The sequence below is a fragment of the Eremothecium sinecaudum genome, chromosome V, assembly GCF_001548555.1.
Source record: "Eremothecium sinecaudum strain ATCC 58844 chromosome V, complete sequence".
Lineage (NCBI taxonomy): Eukaryota > Fungi > Ascomycota > Saccharomycetes > Saccharomycetales > Saccharomycetaceae > Eremothecium > Eremothecium sinecaudum.
Window position 1 is genome coordinate 899,799 of NC_030896.1, and position 22,795 is coordinate 922,593.

Genomic DNA, 22,795 nt, shown 5'->3' on the forward strand with positions numbered 1-22,795 from the left:
GACTGATAACGGGTCTTACCAATTTCTAATACATTGCTAAGAATAAATTAGCCTTGCTACAGTCGCATTTTCTAGCGACACGCTATAGGACATCATTAGCTAAAACAACAATATCATGCCCTTATCCCCCCTAGCTACAGTACTAAAGATACCGAAGGCAGGTCCATTCCTGCGGTACCAAATTAGTAATATCCACTACACTACTAGAATGCTGGGTGCAGGAATGAACAATAAGGCGTCCACGAATAGAGTTCAAGATAATATGGAAAAAACGTTGGGAAAGAACTTTACGAAGCATGCTAATGAAGAAAATACTCACGATCATATTCACACCAGTGAATCAAGAACTGAAAGCAGCAGTTCTTTTAGGTTAGGCTCTATGGCTACAAGAGTTCCCGTTCACGAAAAGTTGCATATGCATTCGCACAATCACTCCCATACCCATGGCAACCCTTTATTGGTGATGAGTAAAGAAGAGTTCAGGAAAAATCGTGGTGTTAGAATCACTTGGATCGGGTTGCTTTCTAACATTGGTTTAGCAGCTGGAAAGTTTGTCGGAGGCATAGTGTTTCATTCTCAGGCCTTGCTTGCTGATGCTGTGCATGCTTTGAGTGACCTAGTATCTGATTTAATGACTTTATATGCGGTATCTTTTGCAAATAAGAAGCCTTCTAATGATTATCCATACGGCCACGGCAAGATTGAAACTCTTGGCTCACTTGCCGTGTCATCAATCTTAACAATGGCAGGTCTGTCGATTGGATGGAGTTCTTTATGTGCGTTGGTGGGACCATTTGTTCCGCATGCAATCCTTGAAATTATCTCAGCCCATGGCCATTCACACTCGCACCACAATGCAGACTTGACGAACATTAATGCGGCATGGATTGCCTTGGGTTCTATTATTCTTAAAGAATGGATTTTTCGTGCTACCAAGAAAGTTGCGATAGAGACGGATTCCAACGTGCTTATGGCGAACGCTTGGCACCATAGAATAGACTCTCTAACATCACTTGTTGCGCTTGTGACTATCTCCTCAGGCTACTTTTTGAACGTGACGTCATTAGATGCCTTTGGTGGTCTACTAGTGTCCGCACTAGTTGTGAACACTGGCTTTCGTGGAATAACGCAGGCTGCTAACGAACTGATTGATCGCTCCCTGCCTGAAACAGAGCCCCGATACCTTGAAGTCAAAGAGGTAACATCTGAGACTCTTAAGAACATGCGTTCCAACAACAACTCGGGGAAACCTTACGTTTTGAAGAACTTGGTAGTGATGGTATCCGGACCAAATGCCTATGCCAATATGCTCATCGAGGTTCCGCTACAAAGGTGGGATAATGTCTTGACACTCGAAGAGTTCGAACTCGTCACAGATCACATCCGTGCCGTCCTTTACAAGAACTTGCCTTACCTGAAAACGGTAAATATAGAGTTCACAGGGGAAAGACCTGAGCTTCAAGGCCAAGAAGCTGAAGAAGTCGCCCGCCAAAGAGAACAATACTCAATAAATGTACCGGAAACAAAATTGAGACAGCGCTCCAAATCCCACTCACACTCTCACTGGCCTTTCTCTGGGGACCATTCTCACTAATTAAATCTCAAAATAAACGTTTGCCTATCTAGTATTATACAAACCTACAAACACTTACGAGTGGCCAACTGCCCAGTCGTTCAACTTATGTCTATTTCTTGCAATTTCAAAGGCATAGAACTGGATTCTAACAACAAAACAAGCTGTGTATTGACCATACTCTTGAGAAGCATCAGTTCTCAATAGAGTCCCGAAGTTGAAGTCTTCAATCTTCTCTTCGAAAAGACTGATAAATTTCCTCCACCTATCTTTGGCAACTGGAGACTTTAATTCCTCCTCATTAAACTTCGCTAACCGGTTAACATCGGTATATTCAGGGAAATGACTCTGGAAAGCTTCGTAGATTTCATCATCATATTTTGTTAGACGAAGTTTGGAACCTGGTACTTTAGTGATTAAATTCCAATATGTTTCAGCTTGCTCAACAGCAACCACAGCAAATTGCTTCTCGATATCTTCTAAGTTATCAGCGGTCTCGGCATTGAAAGTAGACATTATTGGTTGATTTAATAAGCTATGAGTGGTGTTATTATCGTAAATGTGTAGCGATGAGGTCGTATAAAACTGACAGAGATATTTCGATTGAAGACTTCGAAAAAAACCCAACCACAACCAATGCCTTAAATAAAACTCGACTTTAAAACGATACAATGCCTTAAGCATTTATCAATTGTTGATTAGTTTATGTAGATTTATGTTAAGGAATCTTAGATTATTAAAGACCTTGAACTATTCTACAGGTTTCTTAAGTACTAAGTTGAACATGTCATCAGCTTGTATAGTGGTTATAGGAAGTGAAGTTCTAAACGGTAAAATAACAGATACAAACAGTGCGTACTTCGCAAAGTTCTGCTTCAATCTGGGTATTGCATTGAAGGAGATTGTTACTGTTCGTGATCATAGAGAGGATATTATTGAAGCTGTTAATAGGGTTGCTAATAAATATGATTTTGTGGTGACCTCTGGTGGTATTGGACCTACTCATGATGATATAACCTATGAATGTGTAGCTAAGAGTTTTGGATTGGATACAGAAATCAATAATGAAGTTAAAGAACGCATGAAACGGTTTTCAAATCCGGAGGGGAGGTTTACTGAGAGGGCATTAAAGGACTATTACCGTATGGCGACCTTACCGACTGGAAATGGAGTCAAAAATCATTATGTCCTTGATGATATGTGGGTGCCTGTTTGCTCGATAAATGGGAAGGTTTACATTCTTCCTGGGGTTCCACAACTCTTTGAAAGGTTGTTAGAGGCCATGGTTCCAATTCTGAAAGAAAACTACAAGAAGAAGCTTGAACCATCTCGGTCGTTTAAGCGGTACTTCGTTAAGACGACCCGTAGTGAGGCTGAGATAGCCTCGATACTTCGGGAGTTGCAGGATCGGGCGATAGAAGTGTCTCCAGATATTGAGATCGGCTCCTACCCTCACTTTGGAATGGGTTTTAATACTGTGAGTGTATGTGGAAACGCCGATTACGATGATTATTTAAAGATGCTAGCAAGCCAAGTCGCCAAGAGCACCGGTGGGGTTGAGATAACCGAAGATGAAGAGAATGCGTACACTCAAAAGCGACAATAACGTTAAAATAAAGCCTAGTTACCTTTGAATTAAACTTACTAATATCTACACAATATTCCTTCTTCGCCATGTGATCAGTGAAGTGAGCTATACAAATAATATATATATATATATGCTGTATAATCTTATCAGAGTAGATATTTAGATCTATTCCTCTTCCTCTTCATCATCAGTATCAGCTGGTTTTGGAGTGCCCTTGGGTGAAGAGAGCCATTCGATGTAACGCAAACGACGACGCTCGGCCTGGGCCTTCTTTTCGTTTCTTGTCATTCTCTTCTTTCTAATTCTGACTTTAATGTTTGCTGGAGAGTCGTCATCTTCACCGGCCTTCGCTGATACCTTTAGGCCAACGGCTTCTTCGTTTCCACCGTCTTCGAATTGGGACTGGTCAACCTGCTTAATTCCTTTGTGCACAACCATACCGTTTTCAACAAACCATTGTTCAGGACATAAGGCGCCAACAAAGTCAGTGTTATGTGAGATCATAACCACACCACCAGTCCACTCACGGATGGCCATTGCCAAAGCACCTAATGAATCTCTATCTAAATAGTTGGTAGGCTCATCCAAGACGAGTAAATGTGGGTTGTTCCACATTGCTCCCGCAATAACGACTTTAACCAACTGTCCACCGGAAAGTGAACCAAGAGGTGTATGGTTTGCAATATCAGAATCCAAACCGATGCCCTCAAAATGTTTTGTAATTACACTTGGTATTAATTCACGGTAACCTAAACCTTCACGAGAAGCCTCATGGTCATCGAATTTCTGAACCAATTTTTCAAATCCGTTTTCTAATAGAACTTCTTTTGGAACCCAAGAATTATACTTTGGCTTCCACCATTTCCATTTAATCTCGTATTGGAACGATTTCTTCAGCTTTTGTCTTCCAACAATGGCTTCAATTGCTCTCATTCCTCTACCATCGCCGATATCTATTTGCTTTTCCATCATGAGTCGTTCTTCCTCCGAAGAAATCTTTCTTGACTCTTTCAGTAAGACTTCTCTGTCATCACCAAATCTATAACGCCATTGCAAATACTGGTTAGCAGTTTTTTCCTTATGCTCATTCACATGCTGCAAAGCATGTTGCGCGATGTATCCGATACGTAAGTTGGGGTGCTTTTCAACCTTACCTGAAGTTGGAACGTATTCACCTGTCATTAACTTGATCAAAGTGGACTTACCTGCACCGTTAGCACCGATAATAGCAACACGTGAAGATAAACTCAAGAAGCATGATACGTCCTTCAAAGAAGGCTTGTCATCACCTGGGTAGGTAAAAGAGACATTTGTCATTTTTGCAACAGCTCTTGTATTGGACTTAACACCACTTAGAATACCAGGTGGTGGGAAGTGCATTTGAGCGTTAGAGTCGGTAAACGTGTAATAAGATTTAGCCTCCGGCTTTTGGTTGACAAAATCAGCCAAGTTACCTTTATAGTAAGCCAGTTTCTTGTTCTCATAGTGAATAATATCAGTGCAAACATTGTCCAAGAACTTAGTATCGTGGGAGACAATCAAAGATGTAATATCGGTATGTTCTAGAAGATAATTCTGTAACCATTCAACGTTTTTCACATCTAAATGATTGGTAGGTTCGTCCAGCATCAACACGTCCGCCTTTTGTAGCATCGCCTTGGTCAATTCCAATTTCATTTTCCAACCACCAGATAAAGAACCCACAGATTGAGAACGTTTAGATTCGTCGAACCCAACTGATTCTAACGCAGAAATAACTTCCTCCTGTGAAGCACCTTGTAATGTTTCATCACCTTTAATGAATGATACCACATCTAAATCACCCTGTTCTCCCTGCAGTGTACGTTCCACAAAACAAGTCTTGATCTCGTCCTGTGGTGGGAAACCTTCCAATTGACCATTGGCAATAGATCTCATCAGGGTCGACTTACCTGCACCATTTCTACCACACAAACCATATCTGTGTCCCTTTAACAAACGCAAAGTTGTTTTGTTCAGCAGCATTCTAGAACCGTAAGCTAATGAGAAGTCTGCATTAACAATTTCTATACCATCATCCATATTTCCGGATTGAATATCCTGGTGGAACATTAGTCTCAATTCAGTTATAAATTCTTTTTCGATAACGTCTTTGTTTTCCTCACCAAATGCAGATACTAAAACATTATTCAGACAATTCCAGTCGTTTACATTAGCAGTCATTTGTAAAACCTTGCTCAAATAATCTATGGCAGTTGCATATTCCTTTTCATCGGCGTATGGGTTGTTCTTCAATTTCGCCATGCCTTTCTTTAGGAAATCCTCACTTTGCTCTAACGTGATCCGACCAGGGAAAGAGTCTCTTTGGCTGTCATCTTCTTCCAAAACTTCTAAAGCTTTAGCGGACAACTCACGGACCTCGGGCATCGTCGCCGTCTCATATAACCTCTTAACTCCTGGCAATAGTTGAGGAATAAAGCTTGCTATCTCGATACGGTTATTCACTAACCTCGTCAGATTTTCAATGACAATGACAGTTTGCCTTAATTGTTCTTGAGATGAAGATGACAGGTTCAAGGATTTGTTCAAAATCGGCACCAACAAGGATAAAGAAGATTCTGTAACTTCTGTAACAAACGTTACACTTGACAACGATTTTATACATTCAGGAACTAGCTTTGGATTCTGTAGTGTAGTAGCAATTAGCTTGAAACTAGGCTGCAGATCTAAGTTGTCCAAAATCGAAATAAAGTCCAATAATGTGGTGGAACCCTGCTTCGCAAGTTCTGGTTTAAAATCAGTTGCAACGTCGGTCAACACTGGAAGAGTGGTTTTAAAACACAATTCTAGAGCATCAGCAGGAGAATCCTCGCGGATGTTATCAACCAACTTAAGTGCAGCTATCTTAGATTGCCACCTTCCCCCAGAGGATAGGTACTCTAAAACTACAGGTAATAGAGCACATGTCAAAGCTTCGGTGGGGAAAGACGAGTAAATCGCAGCAACTGCACGCTGTGCTTCCATCTTAACCGTGGTATCCTTTTCAGAAATACTATCCAAGGCTGGGGCCAGCAGACCAAGTAAATAGCACATTTCAATTCCTTTATCAGTAAAAACAGCAGCTAACTTCGAAATCAATAGCATGGCTGCTTCGCGAATTAATGGCGCATTCTTGGGCTTCACGAGCTTATTTATAATGCTTAAAATATCCCATTCTTCAATCTTCTTACCAGACACTCCATCTTTTGTAAATTCCTCAATTATAGCAAGAACGTGTTTCTTGGCATCAGCAATGCTATTTGAGGCTACTAACGCTTCAATGTGTGGGGTCAATGGAGAGACCGCCAAATCTGACATACTACTAATCAGGGTATTCAAAGATGTCACAGAGCTCGAATTAAATCCGGTTTGACTTACAGAAGGTTTTGTAGCTTGTCCATTACCACCATATTGCTTTTGACGACTGTTTCCTGAATTATTCGTCATCGAGTGATTCTGTTGGTAATTCTGATAACCCTGGTAGTTCTCATAACTTTGATACCCACCCTGGTAATAATTATAGCCATATCCCTGAGGAGTGTAAGGAGTATTTTGATTCCATCTATTCTGGCCATGGTCATTCCTACTATAATTTCCACCAAATGGAGAGGAGCCCAACTTTCCATCTGGGGCTTTCTCTTCCGCAAACATGTCCAACGGCTTAAACTTCTTAGGCGGCATTATAATGCAATGATCCAACTATACCTGTTCTTGTACTTTGCTATGTTGCAGAGTCGTTTGAAGGTGCGATGGGCTTAAGCTTAAACTTTAAAGGTTAAAAAATTTTTCAAGGTCACATGACTTTGAATTAGGCGATGAGCATGCAATAGGGCATCACAGCACGTTTCAAAGGCCACAGTTACTCTTCATTGCACCTTTATTATCTTTCTACATCCCATGTGGACGATCTCGTACTAAAATATCTATCATGGCCCCTTATTACATTTGTATTTGTCATAAATTACCCTATTTCTATGCAAGTATCTTTAGCAACAAACAGAAATCGTAAATAGCACCTTGACGCGTCTACATTGCAATATTTAGCTCTTAATTGCGACCTGAGATACTGCAACAAGCATTATTAAACTAAAATCCGAACGAGATGCCCATTGTTCTAAAGGATTGATTATTCAATCATGGGGAGCCTTGAGTTGGGGAACCTCTAATGAACCTGACTAGCAGACGAAACTGTAGTGTAAATCTGTTTCGTGTCTGAAGTGATGAAGGCAAAGGGCTTTCTTTCGTCCTTATGGTGCTGGTAATGACACGCGTAAAATCGAGTTTCGCGTTTTAGTCGCATCTTAATGTGACGCGTCATTGCCAACAAAGACTTTAGAAACATGAATATTACTCGTCAAATGTTGATATATAGCTGCATAGGGGTATTTAATGAATTGTGTTTGGCATTTATAAGTCGCCATCAGTGGAATCGAGATTTAGAGAAACATAGCTAGAATTAAGCATACCGAAACCTCCTCATTAAGAAGATGAACCCGTTGTTTCGGCAGGAAGGATTGAGTCAGATGACCCTCAAGATCCTATATACGGTCGATAATGAGCCTAATTATTTTCTAGCAAGGAGTAAAATGCTACTTCCTGTTAGTGTTGAGTCGGTACCGTCAAACTCATCTCATTTGAAATCTCCGCTGAGAATTGGCGTAATAGAGTTGTCTCATGTTTTAAACGTTGTTTACAAAAGTTCTCCTGAATTGTTCCCATTTGATAATAGCACGTTAGACACTACACGAGATTGTGACTATAATGTGTACTTTAAAGACGTGGTAGAGGCTGATGAGCCGTTTGTAAGCCTTGGTCTGTTGTCAAAATTAAGAAATAATGCATATTTAGAGCAAGAACAGCTGCTCGACGGTAAAAATCAGGCTGAAGACACCCCGCTGGTGATCGGGCGTGTATGCACGAATTTTGCGTCGTTGTTGACTATGTCTGGCAATGGTAATCCCTCTAGACATGAAACTTTGGAAGTGAAGATGAAGTTCTCTAACGTTAATTCCAGTACTAGTACCAGAAAGTCAAGCTTTAGTAAGGCGCAGCCTGCCAAAAGAATGAATTCATACGCAGGGTTCATCCCAGCATCTGGAGTAACCAAACCAGCTCCAATTCCTACGGCAGCCAACGGTGCTATAACAAAGAGTAAAAAGAGAGAAATGAACCAAATGCCAGCTCCAAAGGCCTTTAGAACACAGTCGCTTCCTATCTGGGAGAACCCTAAATACGGTGGTATCCGTGGTGGAACAATAGCTCATAAGATTTACATGGCGGATAGGAGCAAAGAAAGCTCCTCTTGTCAGCAATTTCTTCCGCAATCTGGTATTGGGCAGGAAAGAAGGCCTACTTATCAGGTCACCTCTCTACAAAGTGATTCCACAGTTACAAGATTTCATATTGATGACTCTGTAAGCAAGAGGTTTGAGTTCATGAACAAACCAAAGGCGAAGAAGCCAAGCAGTTACCAGCAGAAGCCGCCTAACAACATATCGTCATTCGGCTACCCACAAGCAAAGAAGCATACATATAAACATAAGCCAGTGAGTGCCGCACGTAATAGCATTGAACGGCCAAACAGCAGTTCTGCTTCTAATTCGAAGCAAGAAAATATGTCAAAGGAATTTAACATCATAAGCGATGAGATGAGCCTTCAGGATATGGTCCATCCGCTTCAGCATCAGGATAAGAACGATGAAAGCATATTTGAATTGGCAAACGCACAGGTAAACACCTCCGAAATTGTCAGCGATAAGGAAAACGTACCTCCGATAGCTGATTCTACCCCCCAGCCTTCTCTTCAAATTGAAATGGAGGATTTCTTCAGCTTCGATCTAGAGAATGTTAAGCATTCAGAAGACGAATGGCTACAAGGCATGTTCGGTACTCCTCGTGATGTTAACACCTGTAATACCATACCTATAGAAGAAGATAATGAGGATGACCAAGGCTCTATAGCCTTAACACATTCCGGGGAAACCGGACTATCGGCTTCGGCAACTAAGCGTCAGACGGATTTCGTATATGACACCGATCGCACCTCGCCAATCGACACATTATCCATGCCTATCATGGATTTGGAACCATCTGCAAATCAGCAGGCGAGATTCGTTAGCTGTGCCGACCAATTGAAGCGATTACCACTGCTGAGCGGCGGTAAATGTGCTTCAACAGAAAAGCATACACCGGCAGATGACGAGCTCGCAGATGAAGACGATGATGCGACTTCACCGGTAGAGCAAGTGAGCACATCTCCAGCGAACCCGAGGTCTGCCCCCCAAATCTCAGAGAATAGCCATAAACGCACGACATTTCACGACATGTGCTCGGACTCTGATGATGATGATGAAGATAACTTACAATCTATTAAAAAACGTAAAGCAATGCCTTCTTCACCAACCTCAATGTACCAGCCCTACAAAAAATTGCATTCCAGTATCTCCGAGCATCCTCAGCACGGAAGTCCAATGGTTTCTGACGAGTTCACTTTTGTTGAAGTAAATCAGAGCTTGGACTTAACTTCCAGAACGGAATACGATTCCAACGACAACAGCCCACAACACACAAAGAAGAAAAACAATTAAGATCCTATAGAGTCAACAAAATACTGGCGATAAGCGCTAGCTTCGTATCTATATAATATACTCACCGTGTAGCATTAATGAATAACTCACTTTAGTCAGATTTCTTCCGTGGTGTACGGAGTTCCCAACATCTCGGTCGCTGAATCCGACATTAAAAACCAAGTCATTGAATAATTCATTACGTGGTACTAATACAATCGAGTAACCTGTCCGCATTTTAGAGCTGTTGTAAGATTATTAGGGCTATAGAACGTGTTAGAACTTATTGGTGTATGAACGGTTTGAAGATATTATACTTATAGAATTTTAGTGCATATGATGACAACTACTGCCATTACTTTCCTGCTGGGATCAGTATCGACATTATATCTGTTACTGTACCTGTTGTCCCACACTCCTAGGAAATCTTTCGATGAAGAACTGAAATTCAAGAGTATTGATGATGATGGTAAAGTAGTTACTGGTCAGCTTAAGAACATTTTGGATGATAAAGATGATGATAAAAAGGGCGTTGATGGCGACATAGAGCTATCCGTAGTCGTTCCTAGTTACAATGAGACTGCTAGAATATCAGTAATGTTAACAGAAACGATTGAGTTTCTACGCAAGAACTATGGTAACAGATGGGAAATCATTGTAGTGGACGATGGGTCTCAAGATGGTACAGCAGAGTTCTGTTTAGAATTCATTAGAAAGAACTTTAAATTTGTCACGCATCAGTTTAGAGTGGTAAAGCTACTGAAGAATAGAGGTAAGGGAGGAGCTGTAAGGCATGGTATGATACATGTTAGAGGTAAGTATGGGTTATTTGCGGATGCAGACGGTGCCAGTAAATTTAGTGAAGTTACAAAGTTAATTCAAGCTCTAAAAGATAACAATAGTAAGAATGGTGTCATCGCTATTGGTTCTCGAGCACATATGGTTAACAGTGAAGCAGTGGTAAAGAGATCTTTTATCAGAAACTTTTTAATGTATGGTCTTCATATGCTAGTCTACTTGTTTGGTATAAGATCGGTCAGAGACACCCAATGTGGATTCAAGTTATTTGATAAAAAGGCCATTTGCAATATATTCCCTAACGTACATACAGAAGGGTGGATATTTGATGTTGAAGTCCTACTACTTGGTTTGAAGAAAGGCATACCGATTATAGAAATTCCTATATCATGGCATGAAGTTGGAGGCTCTAAAATGGTTCTATCCAGAGACAGCATAGCTATGGCCAAAGACTTAGTTGTAATTAGGTTGGCTTACCTGCTTCATATTTATGGAGATAGGGTCACTTATTAAGCGCAGCATTCTTGGCACATTAGAAACAATACAAACCCAATATATAACATTACTTTTTCGTTTTAGCAATCATTAATCCCCTATTTATAGAATATGATGATTCTAGTTTATTTACGCGAATTCTAGCTTTATTTCGATACGCAATGATTAAAGTTTTTTGCTGCCCTCAAAGATCTCGTAAGAAAGCGACGTGAGCTTTCGACGGATGATTGTCCCGTTGTTTAAGAATGTCCGTACAATTGTCGCGTATTCTTTACTGTCATGGGATATTTTATCAAAAGCTGATAAAAGCGCTTGTGTGTTCAGTTCTAGCTCGATTTCATGAGTAAGTTCATTTTCGCTTTTCTTGACTCCTTGGTTATGATTAGAAACCTTCGTTATATCAATTCTAGTGCATGAATCGTTGTGAATATAACTTATACGCTCCTTAGTTCTTGCACTAATAGGTATATGATCTTTATACTTTTCTGGAGGGTCATTTTCTGGGACAGGTAATTCCAGGTTAATTGACATTTTTACATCGTAGCTGTCCTTGGGAGAGAACAGCAGCAAATGGGAAATACGTTTCTTTTCAATAAAAGCGCCAACACGTCCAGTCTTTACGTCCTTACTCATTCTCAGAAACCGCGGTCTCTGTGTAGAAACACCTACTCTATAGAGTTCATCTTTAGTGTGTGACTCGATAATATTAAACTTGCCGGTGTTTTCATTTAACTCCGATATACTCTTCACAAATCTGTTAAGCTCAAAGAACACGCGTTCATCAACATCTGGCTTCATCCTAGCATCCATTTCGGTGTAAACTGTCTGCGATGAAACCGGAGGACTAACTCTCTGTGAATCTGAACCACCGTCCATCAGCATCCCAAATTTCATCTCCAACTCTATAAACTGTCGTTGATCCTCTGGAACACTCAGCACAGTGGCATATATCCAATCCTGGACCGATTTCGTTAGATCATCGTCTGGAATAACCTGCGTGAATGACACGTCAATTTGTGTAAAATCTTTTCTATCCAGACTTTGCAATGCTTTCACAGTAGGTTTCCACTTGTGAGCCCAGATTGGGGCAACCTTATAACGACTGGGCTTTGCCGTCGACGCAATTTCATGCAGAATCTTCAGATCTTTCTTCAGATTATTCTTCTTAGACTCTAAAGATGCTCTCTCATCAAAAATATCCATAGGTTTCCTTGCCGTGTTGGTCGTATTACTTTCAACTACCTTCTCACTGTTCAATTCCTCCTCCCTTTCGCTGTTTTCTCCAGGTGTGTCCGCGCTATTATCCTTTTTAGCACTAACAGCTTTTTGTCCGTCTGGAATAGAAGTCTGCTTTTCCTGCTGTTCAAAGTCAAATTTAAAATCATTCTGATCAAACGCGACCTCTCCAAGTTCAGCATCCGTATCTGTTTCGTCATCTATTTGGGAAGGTGAATTCGAGCTAAAATCTTCACCATTCGCGAATCTTCTTTTGGTGTCGTTTGCATCACTGCTTTTCTGTTTTTTATTAACCAATGTTGTCGAAGACGCTACCTGTCTAGGGTCATCGTCTCTTATCCCTTCTGACATAATACTAAATATAGCTATATTGATGGTTTTACTCCTAAATTAAGCTACAGACAACACTCGCGATATTTCATTAGTTGTGTATCCTTCGCTTTTAGGCAAAACGCCATGGTACAACTGGCACGTGATAAAGGCGTGACGATTAAAATATAATACTATTAGACCTACAGATAATACAAAATATATACAAATTGTAATTATTCAAATACAGCAACCAGTACTTTTATTTCTTGAAGGAGTTGAGCTTTGCCAAGAACTTCGTAAGCGAGTTTTACGAACTTGGTGAAGTTGCACCTGAAGGATTGAAGCTCTGAGAGGTATATGGGTTAAACTTGATGCTCTGTAGACCCTGAGGAGCTGCACCAGAGGTAGCTGAACCTGCCAGCAGTTGCTGCTGCTGCTGCTGCGGGTGAGATAGCTGCTGAACGTGCTGGGGCAGTTGTTGTAGTTGCTGCTGCATTTCCATCATCATTAGCATATCCATTTGGTAGCACTGGTTTAGTTCCTCTTTGTTCAGCAACGTCCTAGGACAGTAGATCAAATCATCTTGGAACGACTTGCTGATTTGCTTATGGTATCGGTATATGCCGGTATCACCCATGGCGGAAGATGCGTTCACGCCTGCAGTTGGCAGTGGCATCAAAGGAGGTGTTGGTTGCTGCGCCCCATCGCCAGCCAGAGGAAAATACGGCTGTTTCTGTGCTTGAGCATACTGCGTTTGGTGCTGTTGGCTTCCCTGTTGTTGTTGCTGCTGCTGCTGTTGTTGTTGTAGTTGTGGTTGGTGTAGCATTTGTAGCCCAGCTGACGAAACCATCTCCAAAGTTGTACCGAGAGATGAATTCGATAGTGGAGGCGTCAAGTAAGGCATCATGAATAGCTTTAGACTCTTTGTACTTTCTAGTAAGCGTTAAACGCACGATATATTCGGTAATTCGTAGATTATACTGAACTTGTATTACTCTCAGCTTCAACAAATCCCTATGTTAATCCAGCACATGATCGCGCGGTCAGGTGATTGTCACGTGAAAAGCCGTAGCGACGGCACGCATTACTACATTATATGATATAATTTACTTAATTAAATATCAAACAGGTGTGCCGGGCGCCGTACTGTCTATACGGTGGAGTCATATCCCCACGATAGCATGGAGCTCACGGAGATGCGACCGACGTGCGTGCCGGTGTTGTAGCGTTTGGTCACCGCAGGCGGAGTCGTTGAAAACTTCGACGCTGCAGATGTCATTCTCATCGAGCGTATGGAGTTTTCCGTTGCAGCAGCGTTGAATTGCAGATCTCTTAAATGTGTGTCAGCACGCTCACCACACATAGGTGCGGGCTCGCGCTGCAAGGGCGCATAAGTATCGAGCACGGGATTACCAACAAAAATAGGTGGAAGCACCGGTCTATTGGAGGCCTTGGTAGCTGCTACAGTAGCAGCAGCAGCAGTGCCAGGCCGTTCTACGTTCTCATGCGGCGACAAAGACCTAGGCGATGCCGTGGATACCTCGGAAGATGAAGCGATCGTAGCAAGTGACGGCATCGATGCTAATAGTAATGCAGATGATAAAGATGACGAAGACGAAGAGGAAGACAATGAAGATGAAGAAAACTTGCGCGACATCCCTGTTGACCGAACTGTACCATGCTCACCCCTTCTTGATCCCATGGCATGAACCGATTCGCGGTGCTGTTTCAGGTTATCTATTCTACTGAAATAACGACTGCATACCTCACACTGAAACGGTTTCTCGCCGGTGTGTTTTCTAATATGACGAGCCAGGTGTTCTGCTCTAGTAAAAGACATTTCACAATTGCCGTAGCCACTGCACTTAAAAGAGCGGCTCTGTCTCTTTGCCCAACCTGCAGGCCGCTTCTTTATTACCATTGAGTTCTCTCCAGAGCAATCACAGTCAGACTTCCTTAGTCTCATGTTAAAATATTAAAGCCTAGATGGAACATTAAAAAAGACACCTTACAATACTTTCTACCTTTATAGCCTTTTTTGTCAGCGATCATTTATGTCATACGAAGTCAGGTACCAAGGAAAAAACTTTTACCCGCTAAAACGGACCTGAAACGAGTCGACACAACGCCACTTATTGTCCTGTTGTGCCGTTAATGTGCGCATCTGTAATAAATGATAACTCCAGAGCATGGAGTCGACAACGACAAAACTACTATTAAAGGTAATGCTACGTATTCCAATTATACAACGAAAAATCATTTATCAGCTATTGCGACAGCAACAGATTGCAGATCGTCGTGTGATATAGATACCTTCACTGAGCGGACACCTGCATCTGCAGCGGCCTGTGAAGCAGCGCCATGTAAGACAACTATTGGCGCGCCCGTATATTGGTCACGGGCAATCTCAATTTCCTTCAGCGCAGCTCCGGCACCTCTTGATTTAACTCCTAGAGATTTGAAAACTGCCTCCTTTGCCGACCACAAGCCTGCTAGCGAGCTTTGGCGAGATGGTTGCGAATTACAGTAATTTATTTCCGCTTCCGTGAAATTACGCTCGAGGAAGGTTACGTTATCCACGTTGACTGCTGAGATCAGCTCTACATCAACACCGATACCGCCGGCCGACGCTTGCGATGAACCGGATTTTGCATCCTTAACAAGCTTCGTTACAAGATCTGCAGTTTGTCTGTTCTCTTTAGAAACGAAAGATCCTTCTTGGATCTGATTAGGTCCAAAAGTGAAAGTGGATTTAGCCGGGTTATGACGTACACGCACTAATGGATCCAAGTAAACACCCTCTTCCAATTCATCGGCATATGGCGCTTTGTCCTTGGCAACGAATAACGAATTGTTAATCATACCATTATGGAAAAACTTGTAGGCCAATTTTTCACGCGCATCGAGCTTTGAAGAATATTCCAAGTACACTTCTTCTGACAATGCAGCATATAGATAATCGGGATGGATGAGAATTGCCTGTGCACCCTTCTGACCGAAACCGAATGATGTGACAGAGACAGCCTTCACTCCATCCGTTTTAATAGAATGCGATGGATATAAAATGTGTTCAAACTGCTCCATAACTTCATCAATATTGTCTGCATTACGGTTACCTGGGACAATTCCGGAATTCAAGATTTGTAAGGCACCGTTTATCATCCAGGCACCAGCAGCACCTTTAGGATGACCAGTCAAGTATTTCTGGAAGACACCGATAACAGGGTTACCCTCGGATCTTCCGAGATGTTTCAACATTTGGTTTATTGTTGAAGATTCGTTCTTATCATTGGCCTTAGTGGATGTTCCATGGAAAGATGCAACTCCAAGATCGTCGATACCGAGACCGTATGTTGCCAAAGCACCTCGAATTGGGGCGATACGAGGGTCCTTCTTGTAGAATTCGTTACCCCAGTGGGCCTTTGCAGCCTTTAGTTGTTTCTCAGCTTCGCGAGAGATCTCTTCAGAACGCTCTGCGATGTAGGAAGCCTGGTCCTCAACTGGAACATCTTGAGCCTCTTCCTGCAACAATTCCATTTCAGTTTCTAACCATTCCTTGATCTGTCTTTCACGAGAAGCAAGTTGTCTCTTTCTATATCCAATGTTCAAAACTGTTGATGGGAATTTTAGGTCACCATGATGTTCTCTTGCTGTAGTCAAAAGACCCCTACCTGGAGCTGGGACAGATCTTCCAATCTTGTCCGAAGCAGTAGCAGTTAAAGCGACAATACCATAAATTGGCACACCCATCTTCAAAGCTAGATCTGCATTCATAATAACTTGAATACCAGCACCCTGAGCTTCCATGAAACCGTTACGAGTAGTGGTAGTAGGTCTACACATCTCTGCTGGGTTACGGCCATACTCAAATTCATCCAAAGTGTTGGAAGTGGCATTCATATTACCGAATTCTTGAGAACTTTCTTCTTGGAAGTCATCGAAACCACCAACAATACAGATCTTTGCCTTACCTAAGGTAATGGTTTCAACACCGACATCGACAGACTCAACGGCGGTTGCACATGCACCAACAGGAGTCTTTATAGGACCACTCGAGGAGATCAACAACATATTAACCCATGCAGACATGGTGTTAATAAAGGACTCTTGCAATGCGTCCATTTGAACCTGCTTATCCATGAAACGGCCTTTGAAAATACCATTCATGGCAGTCAAACCACCCATACCGGAACCTGAACAGTTACCAACCTCGGAAACATGGACATACTTGTACATCTCATATGGATCAGTGATACCAGAAGAGATGAAAGCTTCAACAACAGAAACCAAGACAAACAAAGTAATAGGGTCAACTTGAGAAATGGTATCTTCAGGGATACCGTAAGTTCTAGCGTCCCAACCGGTTGGAATTTGACCGGCGACAAGACGGTCTGTTCTCAACGCCTTTGGAATGTACAAAGTTGAGCCCTTGAGCAATCTAATGGAGTACTCACCAGACTCTGGGATTTCGAAGATCTCCACCTTATCACCATGCTTACGCTTGAACTGTTCAGCGGTAGTCTTAGAGGCTTCAAATGGTTCCAAATCTTGTTCAACAACGACTTCCTGGATGAGAACCTTGTTTTCTGGATCGTAACCGTTGAAGAGTTCAGGCTCAATCAATCTAATACCAGAATGTTCTAGGATATAACTCTCATATTTGGCTTTAACATCCTTGTCTTCGACAGGTGCCTTTGTCTTGGCGTCAACCCATCCAGTGTATGGACGACCAGCCAAATTACCGTTATGGTACTTGATCAACCCCATTATCCAGGCCATTTCAACACAACCCTCGAGAGAGAATTCACCGTAAGCTTCCATTTCCCATCTAGTTCTAGAAGAACCCCATGGACCAACTTCAGCAAAACCAGTAACAACGATGACCTTCTCCAAGTCCAACATGTCTTGCAACTCAGGTGGTGCGAGCTTCTTAATCTCCTCATAACTCTTCAATTTAGGGAAGTTCATTTGAATGTTGGCTCTTGGTTGAACATAAACTTGTATGTAACCAGCATCGGCATCAGCACCGTTGATAACCTTGTACTCTAAAGTGGTTTCACGAGAAACTGCCTTTCTCACTTCAGAAGTCTCAACCAAATCACTACGGATTTTATTAGTGAAGGCCTTCAACTTTTCAATATATTGTAGACCACCGTTTAAGTCAGCCATCACAGGAGCCTTTTGACACAATTGAACAACTTCAGGAATCAACAAACCTAACAAGTTGAATGCCATCTCCTTTTGAGTGAAAGTACGGACACCAATCTTCTCAATTCCCTCTGCAATGATGTTGTTTGTAGACATCAAACCGGTACCTCTAGTCCAACCAATAATAGCACCACAAATGGTCAATTGGTTATACCAAGACTCAGAATGCCATCTGTTGAACAAAGTCTCTAAAGACAACTTAGACTCGGAATACAAACCATCTCCACCGAATAAACCATGGTTGTGAGATAGCGGTAAAATAACTTGAGCGGGTCTCGTTTCAATACCCCTGTCAGCCTTTTGAGTCTTAACATAACCTAACATTCTCAAAATGTTAGTCAACATAATTCTATGAGCAAACTCAGATTTTGAATCAATTTGATCTATCTCAATACCATTCTCTGGAATAGCGGCGAATGGAATAATAGCATCCAAATCCCAGCCCAAACCACCTTTCTTTGGACTGTCATAAATGTAGTCAATCAAGGCTTCAACATCTTGCTTGGAACCCTGGTTGAATGGAACCACAACCAGTGTAGAACCTCTGGCACCATACTTAGCATAGATAGATTGGTAATAATCAGTAACCTTCTTTGAGAAACGAGAAGTGGTAACGATGACTTTAGCACCACCTTGGATCAAACCTTGCAAAATTTCTGCACCAATGGAACCCTGACCAGCACCGGTGATCAAAACGTTCTTACCACTGAATGAAACACCGTTAATAGCAGCTTTTTCCAAACCATCCAAGAACAAGCTAGAGAGCTGTCTGTCATAAGTCCAGTCACCAGTGGTTTGTTGTCTCTTCAAATGCAAGAAAGGAATGGTTTCCCTTGGAATAGTTGAAGATGCGGTGTTTTTAATGTGAGTCTTAGTTGGTAAAGATGCGACTTCCTTGGTAGAGTCTCTATCCAAGGCATCATCATCAACACCAGCAAGACGGGTCGAAACAGATGCATCAATTTCATTGGAAGATTCCAAGAATTCCAACAATTCACCGTAAAGCTTCTCGAACTCCAACTTAGTAGACTCGGAAATGTTTGATTGAGTAGCTTGCGCAGAAATAGCCTTGTATACACGAGTCAAATCCTCTTGGATAGTTGGTTGAGACTGCTTTGTTAAAGAACTACCTAATGCCATCTCCTGGACATATTGAGACAACTTTCTAATGTTCTCCCTTGGTTCCTCAGAGTAGATGATACTACCATTCTTGTCAATAACAGTCTTTGGTGCGACTGGCTTAGTAATATCCTTGTAAACAGGGTCGACGTCAAGAACCTGCTTACAGTTGTCAATCAATTGTTGACCTAGTGTCTTTGCCAACTGGTAGTGGTCACCCTTGGATTCGTCAGTGTGAGACACGTGGTATTCCATAAACTTAATCAAAGCTTCGTTAGATCTGTTCATGATGTTAATAGCTTCGGAAACAAGCTCTCTATCAACGTTTTTCAAAACACCATGAATGATCTGGAAGTACAATGTAAGTAAGGATTGTTTGGCCCAGTTCCAGGAGGAATCGAAAACTCTCGCTTTCTTCCTAGAGAAAGAAGTACTGATACCTTCAATGAAAAAGGAGCCCAACTCTCTGTTCAAGTAGTCTAATTGTTCTTGCAATGCTAACACATTGTCCTTTTCTTCCAAATACTTCTTCTCGCCCTTGTTCAAATCCATATCTAAGTAGCGCGACAATACCGTCAATTGTTGACGAGCCATAATCTTGTGATCCTTGGTAATAGCCTCCAAAGCAGCAGCATCCACCATAGCGCCACCTGCTTGACCTCCTGCACCTGCACTGGAAGAAGCAGAAAGAGCAGCTAAGTCAATCTTGGCCATGGAAGCATACTTTTCGACAACTGAGTCTAGGAATGCGTGTGCATCCGCCTCAGAACCCAAACGAGAGGCAGGCTCGTTAACCAAAGACATCAACAGAACAGAATCTTGTCTTCCAGCTTGCAAAGACCACCGTTTCTCTAAGTACTTTCTAGCAACGGTGATGGTAAACCCACCAGGCATCTTTGAAGACATTAACCTAGAAATCAAAGAGGAAGAGTGCTTACCCAATTTTCCATCGTAGGTTTCCTCTAGGGTTGCAGCCAACTCTTCCAATGGTATCTCTTCGACCTTTTCTGGCGCACTGCTGAACTCCTTTCCTAGATCTCCAATGATTTCGTTCTGAACAGTAGACTTACCGCCAACCAAGTCCTTAATGGTTTTAGACATAGGAACAGCATCAAGACCCTTCTTCAACTTCTGTGCAACCAAAACATGCAACAACAAAGAGGTCTTGATAGGTTCATCACCAAGGGAGTCAAAGGCTCCCACAGCTGCTGGGGCCGCGGGCGCTGGGGCAGCCGCTGGGGCAGCTGCAGGGGCAGCTGCAGGAGTAGCAGCAGGGGCCGCTGCAGGAGCTGCTGGTGCTGCACTCTGGGATTTTGGTTCGGCAGCAGGCTCGGCAGGAGCCTTCGTGTAGTAGATCTCATTCGCATCCTTACCGTAACACAACACCTGTCTCCGTAAAGATAAAGCAGCATCGTATGACTCGTACTTGCTCTTAATAGTACGCTGAGCCATAGTAGCCAAAGTAGGAGAAGGCCCAATTTCGACAACCCTCTCAGTATTATAATTCTTCAAGAAAACATCTTGAGTTTCAATCCATCTAACAGGGGAAGCGAATTGATAGGCTAACAATTCGGTCAATAACACATGAGCAAGTTCTTGCTCAACTTCAGGTTTCATAACCATCTTGATTTACTAGGTTTTCGTATTTCTAAGTCTTTATTTTGTATGCTACCTTATACTTCAAGAATCCAATTAATGATTAGCGTGTAATTATTCAAATTTTGTCTTTTATAAAATATATACACTCTTTAAGCCAACAACTTCTTATTTGATGTGTTGTTGAAAATCAACCAGGCCAACCGATCCGTTCCTTTTTGAAACCAACAAGCCCTATTAGGTTTTGCTGGATCGCGTATGTAATAGCGCTGCCAAAAACCGCTTCAAAAAACACTGTAGTACCACCGTCTGAAGGCTTGCCAAGCCAGTAGCTAGAGGAAAAATTTTACTATATAACCTTAGGCCCACGAAGAAAAGTTATCTTGCCTCAGATAGGTTTTGTTGGTTCGGATTACTTCATACGAAGAGGATTGTTCGTATTAGGTCTTGTTTCATCTGTTGGAAGATATGTTTGGTTAACCTGCATTTTATACTGCATCTTGGTCCATATCTCCGCTTTCGTGATCGACTTATTACGCCGGCCAGCTATTCTCCGGTTTTACAGGCGTAGAATCGATTAATAGCCAATCGTGACGCCCTCAGGTCTATAAAGCCTTTCAAGTGTTGATAGTCACGTGACTTATGGGTTAACGCCGATCAGCTGCGGCAGATCATTAGTTGGCCCCTACGACGCTTGGAAAACTGACCTGAGGAAGAGAGATGTGTATTCACCCGTTTTCCACCCTAATGTGCATTGTGAGGCGAACTTTGTTTGTTTTTACTACTGTCTAAGAGTCAGATGTTGCGCTTTGGGACTAAAAATTCGGGTTACAGGAAGTTAAAATATAAGTATTAGTAGGTAAATAATTTTCTTAAAGAATCTGTATAACCTGGTCAGTGCCTTGTTGCAAGTGGAACGATAACTGCGATGGCCACGATGATGAGGATTAAAATCAAAATTAAAATACACCTAATTTTGTTTCTTCTGGCACGTCTGGCACTCTTGACGGCTTTGTTAGTGTGGCCGACACCCTGCTCGACATCCTGTTGAGCTTCGACAACCTGTTTGTCGACGTCCTCGATTTGTTCGTTTTGCTCTATAACTAAGTGCTCCATGTCATTGAATAGCTGGGTCAATTCGGCCATGGTTTTCTCTAATTTTAGTAATTCTTGGTGACGGGCTTGGACTTCCGCTAATGCAGTCTTGGCTTCTCCGCGTCTATTAGCATTAAGCAAAGCTTGCGAGAAAATGTGCTGGCCACCAACATCGCTTATAGCAGCCTCGACTTCTTCTTCCGACGCCTGAGGCTGGATCACACGGTACTGTCTCTTGGCCTGTTGCTTATTTTCCTCACGGTAGTTGGCTTCAGTGACCCTGTAATCTTGAATTAAAGTTAAGAACCGCTGTCTGCTGTTCTCGGCCTGTGCGACCTTGGATGGGTCTCCAATGGCACGTTGTTGTAGGTATTTAATCTCATTTTTTAACTGGTATTGCAAATCAGACGCCTGGGAGGCAAAGCCATCTAACTGCCTTCTTAAATTAATTTCTTGCTCTTCGTTTACCTCGGTCAATAATTTTTTCTGGTATGCTTCTATTTGACTGATTAACTGTGAGTAGTTATCCAATTTTCTATTAACTTCATTAATACCGTTCATAAACTGTACGAAATCATCGTTATCAGAACTACCCATGGCTTGGCCGCCATAACCTTGCATTTCATAGCCCTCGGACGCAATATTACGAGACTGGTATGGATTTTGGTTGCTCATTATGCCACTTATATTTGAAAGTTACGCCTGCCCTTGGTTACCTTACTAGGAAGTACGACGATTAAGTTCTTCTATTGAGTAAACGTTTTGTCCTTGTTGAAACAGCTCTGAACACACACGGTTTTGTTTGTGCAGCAAGCGTCGACGGTTTATATTTGTGGTATCGTTTAACTATCGTGGGGAAATTTTTCGTTGCTATGTTAAAAGTGTTTTATAGCAATAACTATATTTTGATGCTGTCGTGTGTTTATACTTTAAGCGACGAGGGAGGGTAACGATACATTATCATTCTCGTGTGGGACCGAGCCCCTAACTTCTTGAATAGATCGCGGTGCTGGTAACTGCGATATTCTGCTCCCGACGTCTTTATTTGGAATGTCCATGGGATTTTTGGGAAGGACCGAATAGCTATTATTACATTTGTAAATAATAGACATAATGGTAAGGTTAACTGTAATCAAAAGAAACCCGACCGACTTTGTTAAAGGCAATGAAGCCGACTGTGAAAGGTAATCT

General features: G+C 42.0%; 11 protein-coding genes across 11 annotated transcripts; 4 read left to right on the forward strand and 7 right to left on the reverse strand.

Annotated features, from left to right (window-relative positions):
* Positions 1-115: 115 nt before the first annotated feature.
* AW171_hschr53347 (cation diffusion facilitator family transporter) lies at positions 116-1,594 on the forward strand (the record flags this gene model as incomplete). The annotated part of the gene is made up of 1 exon (XM_018132904.1): positions 116-1,594. The coding sequence occupies one exon, from the start codon at positions 116-118 to the stop codon at positions 1,592-1,594; it is 1,479 nt and encodes a 492-aa protein (XP_017988393.1).
* Positions 1,595-1,648: 54 nt separating this feature from the next.
* Positions 1,649-2,089, reverse strand: CHP1 (ribosome-associated Tef1p biogenesis chaperone CHP1; the record flags this gene model as incomplete). The annotated part of the gene is made up of 1 exon (XM_018132905.1): positions 1,649-2,089. One exon carries the CDS (start codon positions 2,087-2,089, stop codon positions 1,649-1,651), a length of 441 nt encoding a protein of 146 aa, XP_017988394.1.
* A 199-nt stretch (positions 2,090-2,288) lies between these two features.
* FPY1 (flavin adenine dinucleotide pyrophosphatase) lies at positions 2,289-3,179 on the forward strand (the record flags this gene model as incomplete). The annotated part of the gene is made up of 1 exon (XM_018132906.1): positions 2,289-3,179. One exon carries the CDS (start codon positions 2,289-2,291, stop codon positions 3,177-3,179), a length of 891 nt encoding a protein of 296 aa, XP_017988395.1.
* Positions 3,180-3,326: 147 nt separating this feature from the next.
* On the reverse strand, positions 3,327-6,860 carry NEW1 (New1p; the record flags this gene model as incomplete). The annotated part of the gene is made up of 1 exon (XM_018132907.1): positions 3,327-6,860. The coding sequence occupies one exon, from the start codon at positions 6,858-6,860 to the stop codon at positions 3,327-3,329; it is 3,534 nt and encodes a 1,177-aa protein (XP_017988396.1).
* Positions 6,861-7,666: 806 nt separating this feature from the next.
* SPT21 (Spt21p) lies at positions 7,667-9,766 on the forward strand (the record flags this gene model as incomplete). Its single annotated transcript, XM_018132908.1, has 1 exon — positions 7,667-9,766. The coding sequence occupies one exon, from the start codon at positions 7,667-7,669 to the stop codon at positions 9,764-9,766; it is 2,100 nt and encodes a 699-aa protein (XP_017988397.1).
* Positions 9,767-10,081: 315 nt separating this feature from the next.
* On the forward strand, positions 10,082-11,056 carry ALG5 (dolichyl-phosphate beta-glucosyltransferase; the record flags this gene model as incomplete). Its single annotated transcript, XM_018132909.1, has 1 exon — positions 10,082-11,056. One exon carries the CDS (start codon positions 10,082-10,084, stop codon positions 11,054-11,056), a length of 975 nt encoding a protein of 324 aa, XP_017988398.1.
* Positions 11,057-11,203: 147 nt separating this feature from the next.
* CET1 (polynucleotide 5'-phosphatase) lies at positions 11,204-12,625 on the reverse strand (the record flags this gene model as incomplete). The annotated part of the gene is made up of 1 exon (XM_018132910.1): positions 11,204-12,625. One exon carries the CDS (start codon positions 12,623-12,625, stop codon positions 11,204-11,206), a length of 1,422 nt encoding a protein of 473 aa, XP_017988399.1.
* A 268-nt stretch (positions 12,626-12,893) lies between these two features.
* On the reverse strand, positions 12,894-13,493 carry AW171_hschr53354 (uncharacterized protein; the record flags this gene model as incomplete). Its single annotated transcript, XM_018132911.1, has 1 exon — positions 12,894-13,493. The coding sequence occupies one exon, from the start codon at positions 13,491-13,493 to the stop codon at positions 12,894-12,896; it is 600 nt and encodes a 199-aa protein (XP_017988400.1).
* Positions 13,494-13,736: 243 nt separating this feature from the next.
* On the reverse strand, positions 13,737-14,507 carry USV1 (Usv1p; the record flags this gene model as incomplete). The annotated part of the gene is made up of 1 exon (XM_018132912.1): positions 13,737-14,507. One exon carries the CDS (start codon positions 14,505-14,507, stop codon positions 13,737-13,739), a length of 771 nt encoding a protein of 256 aa, XP_017988401.1.
* Positions 14,508-14,842: 335 nt separating this feature from the next.
* On the reverse strand, positions 14,843-20,536 carry FAS2 (trifunctional fatty acid synthase subunit FAS2; the record flags this gene model as incomplete). The annotated part of the gene is made up of 1 exon (XM_018132913.1): positions 14,843-20,536. One exon carries the CDS (start codon positions 20,534-20,536, stop codon positions 14,843-14,845), a length of 5,694 nt encoding a protein of 1,897 aa, XP_017988402.1.
* Positions 20,537-21,403: 867 nt separating this feature from the next.
* On the reverse strand, positions 21,404-22,279 carry SSO1 (syntaxin; the record flags this gene model as incomplete). The annotated part of the gene is made up of 1 exon (XM_018132914.1): positions 21,404-22,279. The coding sequence occupies one exon, from the start codon at positions 22,277-22,279 to the stop codon at positions 21,404-21,406; it is 876 nt and encodes a 291-aa protein (XP_017988403.1).
* Positions 22,280-22,795: the final 516 nt, after the last annotated feature.